Source organism: Siphateles boraxobius, unplaced genomic scaffold (assembly GCF_051911475.1).
Source record: "Siphateles boraxobius isolate OS27281-9 unplaced genomic scaffold, OSU_SipBor_1 82, whole genome shotgun sequence".
NCBI classification, from domain to species: Eukaryota; Metazoa; Chordata; class Actinopteri; order Cypriniformes; family Leuciscidae; genus Siphateles; species Siphateles boraxobius.
The window spans coordinates 1,252,501-1,260,000 of NW_027509211.1; the positions used below are offsets into that span (position 1 = coordinate 1,252,501).

Below are 7,500 nucleotides of genomic sequence, written 5' to 3' on the forward strand. Positions count from 1 at the left end.
TACTGTCTCCCTCTCACGGTGTCTTACTTACTGTCTCCCTCTCACGGTGTCTGTCTTACTGTCTCACTCTCACGGTGTCTGTCTCACTGTCTCACTCTCACGGTGTCTGTCTCACTGTCTCACTCTCACGGTGTCTGTCTCACTGTGTCACGGTGTCTGTCTTACCGTCTCCCTCTCACGGTGTCTGTCTTACTGTCTCACTCTCACGGTGTCTGTCTTACTGTCTCACTCTCACGGTGTCTGTCTCACTGTCTCACTCTCACGGTGTCTGTCTCACTGTCTCACTCTCACGGTGTCTGTCTCACTGTGTCACGGTGTCTGTCTTACCGTCTCCCTCTCACGGTGTCTGTCTTACTGTCTCACTCTCATGGTGTCTGTCTTACTGTCTCACTCTCATGGTGTCTGTCTTACTGTCTCACTCTCACTGTGTCTGTCTTACTGTCTCACTCTCCCGGTGTCTCTCTTACTGTCTCACTCTCACGGTGTCTGTCTTACTGTCTCACTCTCACGGTGTCTGTCTCACTGTCTCACTCTCACGGTGTCTGTCTTACCGTCTCCCTCTCACGGTGTCTGTCTTACTGCCTCCCTCTCACGGTGTCTGTCTCACTGTCTCACTCTCACGGTGTCTGTCTTACTGTCTCACTCTCACGGTGTCTGTCTCACTGTCTCCCTCTCACGGTGTCTGTCTTACTGTCTCCTTCTCACGGTGTCTGTCTCACTGTCTCACTCTCACGGTGTCTGTCTCACTGTCTCCCTCTCACGGTGCCTGTCTTCCTGTCTTCCTCTCACGGTGTCTGTCTTACTGTCTCCCTCTCACGGTGTCTGTCTTACTGTCTCCCTCTCACGGTGTCTTACTTACTGTCTCCCTCTCACGGTGTCTGTCTTACTGTCTCACTCTCACGGTGTCTGTCTCACTGTCTCACTCTCACGGTGTCTGTCTCACTGTGTCACGGTGTCTGTCTTACCGTCTCCCTCTCACGGTGTCTGTCTTACTGTCTCACTCTCATGGTGTCTGTCTTACTGTCTCACTCTCCCGGTGTCTGTCTTACTGTCTCCGTCTTACTGTCTCACTCTCATGGTGTCTGTCTTACTGTCTCACTCTCACTGTGTCTGTCTTACTGTCTCCCTCTCACAGTGTCTGAGAACGGCGCGAGGCCGGTGGCGTGAGTGTTAATGAACGACTCCCGCAAGACGCACCGGTCTCGCATCTCTTACGGTTTCTGTCGTACTGCCTTACTCTCACGGTTTTCTAACTCTCAAATTTAATTTTAAAGTGATTTATTTGCACGACTAAACTGCCCATTTTTTTGCCAAAACATTGCAAAAAATGAAAAGAAAGTAATATGGATGGATGGATAGATGGATAGATACATTTTTAAAAATAACAAAATATTTAAATTAAAGTAAGTCATATTAGCCTGGAAACATTGACAAGAAAAAAATAAATAACACTCAATACAGTCACACTCACTCACAGACACACACACACACACACACACAAACACAAACACACACACACACACGCATAATCTTCAATGCTGTAGAAATAATGCGATTTTTACTAAACACCAGTTTGTGTGTGTTCTGTGCAGGATTTGAGTTCTGTTGATGTTCTTCAGGAACGAGCTGCTTTTATGCGTAATGAGCTTCATTAGAATACATTAGCCTAATGAGTTTACTTCTGTTCCCCTGTCAGTGATTGACTTGAGTTCCAGCATTAGAATATGTTTGTGTAAAGCTCGTTAATTAAATATCCGACATCGCCACACCTGCATAAACACACACAGAAAATCTGTGCATGCAAAGAGAGACAAATTACAAACAACAATCGCGTTAATAAAACATATTCACAGTGTGAAATCAAACCTGTCTCTGTCTTTCTTTTTCTTTTTTTTGCTCTTTTTCTCGCTCTTAATTCTTTTCTTCTCACGCTCTTATTATCTTCTCTCTCTCTCTCTCTCTCTCTCTCTCTCTCTCTCTCTCTCTCTCTCTCTCTCTCTCTCTCTCTCTCTCTCTCTCTCCATCCCTCTCGTCTCTCCTTCAATTGAATTCTGTCAGAAGTGCTTTGTTGGCGAGAGAAGCTGCTCACGGCGCCAAACCGTGTTGTGATTAAAATGCTAACGCGCGTGTGTCGCGGCTTAAATATCCCAGAAGGCTACAGTATGGTGACATCATCTCCACAAAGTGTGTGTGTGTGTGTGTGTGACGTGTATGTGTGTTTGTACAAGCAAGCTAGTGTGAGATTGATCAGGCTGTGGAATAATTTCAGAGCTTTGATTGACTGTGTGTGTGTGTGTGTGTGTGTTTGTGTGTGTGTGTGTGTGTGTGTGTGTGTGTGTGTGTGTGTGTGTGTGTGTCTGTGTGTGTGTGTGTGTGTGTCTGTTTGATTGAGCATTAAAAAACTCACTTTGACAGTAGTTAAACATCCCAAAGCATTTATAAGTCAGCTCGACCATGACAGTCTTGCGTTCACACACACTCCTTCCCTCTCTGTGTGTCAGGGTTCTTCATAACTACATGCTGTGGCGTATGGTGGCGGCTCTGAGCGAGCATCTCTCCACGGCGTTTCGCAGCTCCATCCACGAGTTCTCCCGCGAGATCGACGGCACCGAGCAACAGCTGGACCTGCAGCGTCTGTGTCTCAATCAGGCCAACAAACACTTCGGCATGGCCCTCGGTGCGCTCTTCGTTCAGCAGCACTTCTCCTCCGCCAGCAGAGCCAAGGTCAGGTGTGTGTGTGTGTGTGTGTGTGTGTGTGTGTGTGTGTGTGTGTGTGTGTGTGTGTGTGTGTGTGTGTTTGTGTGTGTGTGTGTGTGTGTGTGTGTGTGTGTGTGTGTGTGTGTGTGTGTGTGTGTGTGTGTGTGTGTGTGTCTGTGGGCCTGATCTGATACACGTGGAGTCCACACAGCCCAGATGTGAGTTTATACACCTCAGTGTTTTTGAAGAGAATAAACTCAAGTGATCCCAGAAAGCAATAGCCGTCATTTCACCGTCTCGGTTAACTATAGACCCGATAACTTGCGAGAGGTTTGATATGTTTCCATCATGTGAGCAAAGTCAACAGTGATTACAAGCTGTTTGGTTTCATTTCTTTGATATGTTGTCTTAGTGATGATTGGGCTTTGGTTTCGATGATTCAGCCTTGTGTTAGCCGAGACGTCTGGGACGCTATTTGACCACTTTTAAACGCAGAACTGCATGCTGGGAAAGTTTTTCACTCCAAAACTGAGGAGCATGAGTTTAGATCAATGAGGTAGTGCTGGGCGGTTTGACCAAAAATTTATATCACGTTTTTTTTTCAAAATTATGCCGGTTTTCCGGTTTATGACGGTTTTTTTTTTCATGCATAATCAGGTGTTCAAAGCATTTTCTACTGGTTGAGAGAGGAATTACTGCAGTAAATTGACTTAGGATGGTCTATTTTACTGTCATTAGTGAATATTGTAGAATAGAATAGCGCCCAGTATAACCTAAAATTGTTATTTCTTAACGTTCTAATAACGTTCTTATAACCAGGAAGTAACGTTAATACAACGTTTATATAACAGGAGAATTGTACGTTCTAATGACGTTTGAATGATGTTCTTATAACCAAGCAAGAACGTTAATACAACGTTTATATAACGGGAGAATTGAACGTTCTTATAACGTTTTGAATGGAGTTCTTATAACCAAGAAATAACGTTAATACAACGTCTAAAAAACTGGACATTTTGAATGTCTCTAGAACATTCTGAAATATTGTTAACGTTTTTATAACTTAATGGGAACGTTATGAAAACATTCTTATAACCTAAAACTGTTAGCTGGGGAAGAGGAGAGATCCGCGATTGCACTGAACACGTTATAATTGCAGGATTCTCTGAGCGAGCCCAGAGAAAATAGACCTATTTTAATAAGAGCCGCGTGTATCTGAGAGCGCGGCACATTATATTCCGCGCGCGAGCAGAGAGATTCGCACTCGCGCATTATATTAATGTACTTTCGCGCTACAATAATGCGCTCCGCATCCATCGTCCATGTACCGTAACAGACACTGCTGTTTGTGTACTCTCACTCGTCGCTGCTTAGAAGTGCAACACTGTAAAGGCTCCGTCTGAAACAGTGTCGCGCAGCGTAACGCTCGTTCCAAACGTTGTGTAATTAAATACAGCGGTATGGCGGTTTATTCAAAATCAATATCGTGACGAAAATATAAACCGGTTTTCGGTTTGAAACGGTTTACCGCCCAGCACTACAATGAGGCTTACGAACCAGCTCCAAAGAGAAACACAAAACACACACACACACACACACACATATCCCTATCATATATTTTAGAAATCATCATAAATTAGGCGTCATTCGAAAGTGTAAACACTCAAAATTCATCCTGTCAAAACTGTTGAAATTGGACCCTGCGTTACCATGGTTACTTTAATAAAGCGTTTTACCAGCTCAATGTTTGTCATATCAACTTCATATTTGGGACACAGCTTGGATAGACAAGTGTAAACACGGTTTACAGGAAATTTTTAAATACTATAAGTTTTTACACTTTTATTTTTTAAACTGCTTTCACTTCTGCAATAATCTGCTGATTGTCTTCTTGAAGATTACAATTAATATGAGGTCCCCATTTGCATCTATTTTGTAGTCAATACTGAATTTCAAAACTTTGCCAAAAAGTCATGTCACGCATAATGACAACCAATCATTGCTTACATTATAGATCATTGGTGTTATTATTATTATTATTATTTCAGAGAACATATGCACATCCCTAGTAGAGTAATGTATTATATGTAGCTAGTGTTATGTTGTAATTAGTGGTGGGCCGTTATCGGCGTTAACGTGAGACTCTTATCGGGCGATAAAACAAATATCGCCGTTAATCTATTCTCAAAGTTGGGTTGGGATCATAAAATGAATTTTTCGAATATCGTTATATTTTCGCGCAATTCCATGTGTATAGCCTATATTTGACATAATTGACGCCGCGCCTACTGTCACAGATCACGCAGCAGGGTATTTTCCCTACAGGGACACAAGGTGTATACTTTTACTACATGTTACGTTGGGCGACGTTCCTCTCGTTACTTTATTTTAATGCAATACGTTGTTAAATGAGTTTATTCCAAGCGCGCTGTGTCCTTTGTATGGGCACTGGTTAACAGGTTAAATAAGCTACCATTGTCCACAGTTTATGAAATGAACACCCGCCATCCCGCGGTAATGTGTGTGTATTGCGCGTGTATTGCGCAGTGGCATAATCACACGAATAGTTTACATTGATTGAAACTAATTTGTTTAAAAATGAGGCTATTGCAGTAACAAGGCAGGTTCACATAAAATCATTATGACATATGATGACATTATTTTTTGATCTAATGAGCATTGGCGATGCAAAAACGGACTGTCGTGCGTATTGTTTTTTTTCTTCTTCCAAGCCTACTATGTTAAAAAAGGACGAAAACATGTTACTTGTTCAATTAATAAACAGTTTGTTTGATGTCAAATCGCTAAAGATGAAATTGGCCTCCCTTTCTGTCATTGCGTTTTTTTTTTTTTTTTTTTTTTTAACGATATTCTACTTTTGCTCCTCGATTGTCGAATGGCATTTTTGGCAGAAATGCACAGCCCTACGCGAGGGGAACTATTCACAAAGACTTACTTTTAGACATTATTTGGGTAGCACACATATTCTGAATGCCTTCGGGAGAATTCAAATGAGCCATTTTAATCTAGATTAATCTAGATTAATTTCAATATTAATCTAGATTAAAAAAATAATCTATGCCCACCTCTAGTTGTAATGCATATTTATTGAATTTCATGCAATATTAGATTCATTAAACATTGTACTGGAGGTTGGAGGTTATTCAATCTTCAAGAGGTTTTTAAGAATGTATTTCTCAAGAATGCTCTGCAGAACTTCTGCAGAAGTCTCAGTTTAATAGAGTTATGGAGAGATTACTGATTCTTCTACACACAAACACAAAATGTTGTTTTCTGTCTCTCACTTTCCTCTTTTCTTTCTAATGGAGTCGATCTGTTTTTCTTCCTCTGGCCCAAATGTTTGTTTACCTTTCATCCCGGCTCCTTCCTTCCGCTGTTTAGAGTGATAGAATGATGGATGGATGAAGTCGAGCTCTTTTGAGGAAGTCGTTGTTCCCAGATGGTTTGCGTGGCGGGGTGTATGGATGTAGATGTGTAGAAATCCTCAGTCACACACACAGATGACTGCAGTTTCTCCAGCTCGCAGGTTCATCGTTCATTCCCAGCCTCTAAAACTTCATATTAATGTAATGAATCATCTACAAATGAAGTCTTTCATAATTTACTGTAAGTTTCTTTCTTTCTTCAGTGGAACTAAAGCGTTCAGTAGATGTTCATGTTGCTCTTTTACACACTGGGATTTTTTTATGTTTTTAATGTTTTTAATGTTTTAAAAGAAGTGTTATTCTCACCAATTAAGGCTGCATTTATTTGATCAAAAATACAGTGAAAAATCTGAAATATTATTAGAATGTAAATCATCTGTTTTCTATGTGAATATATAGTAAAGTGTAATTTATTCCTGTGATCAAAGCTGAATTTTCAGCATCATTACTCCAGTCTTCAGTGTCACATGATCAGAAATCACTATAATATGAGGATTTGATGATCAAGAAACATTTATGATTATTATCGTAAATATTTTTGGGGAAACTGTAATGCATTTTATTTTTCATGATTCTTTTGATTAATAGAAAGTTCAAAATAGCAGCGTTTTTCTTTTTTAAATACAATCTTTAGAAACATTTGATCAATTTAATGCATTTTTCAGAATAAAAATATTAATTTCTTTCTCCCTAAAATTTTTTGAATCAAACCTTTGAATGGTAGTTTGTCAAAGAAAATTACTAAATGAAATTGAAATAAAAGAATCATAAAATAATTTAAAAGAAGCCTATATTAGATTGATGTGCTATATTCCAAGTCATCAGAAGTGATGAACACAATTTGCACATTTTTTTGCTCAACGTTTGTTTTTATGGGTTGGGTAATATGTGCATGCTCGTTTGTGGTCGTCTCAGGTAATTCTGGCCAGCTTTTAAATGAATGTCTCACTTGACTTGCTTTTCTAATTACAAGTGTGAATCATTTTTGTCACTCAAAAGTCTCCACTGCATATTAACTCAACATGAATGTGAAAAGATGTAAAAGAGTTCGGCAGCAGCTTTAGAAACTGTGCTGATCAATATCAAAACTCATATACGGAAATATCAAACTCATATACGAGAAATTTCACAACATTCACAAGTACATTTAATCATTCAGAGTCTTTTCCTTACAAATGAGGAATACACCAGCTGATTCATCTTCAGAAAATACAATACACAACATCATAGAGTTAGTTGTGCTGGAAATTCAACAGAGAAATTGTTTATATAAAAGCATGTGGTGATGCCTATCCCTTTACATTTTGGAGATTATTTATATTATTCCTAACGAATGGGCCGGTGTAAAAACTGAGTT

The 7,500-nt window shown here is 40.0% G+C and overlaps 1 protein-coding gene across 2 annotated transcripts in view; it reads left to right on the plus strand.

Annotated features, from left to right (window-relative positions):
* ecel1 (endothelin converting enzyme-like 1) overlaps positions 1-7,500 on the plus strand; it is a 75,760-nt gene that overhangs the window by 43,051 nt on the left and 25,209 nt on the right. For both annotated transcript variants that reach the window (XR_013200662.1, XM_077221423.1), the window contains exon 8: positions 2,502-2,724. Coding sequence is in view for 1 of the 2 variants with exons in the window: in XM_077221423.1 (XP_077077538.1) it covers positions 2,502-2,724 (223 nt within the window). In the remaining variant the exon portion in view is untranslated. The remainder of the gene's footprint in view (positions 1-2,501; positions 2,725-7,500) is intronic.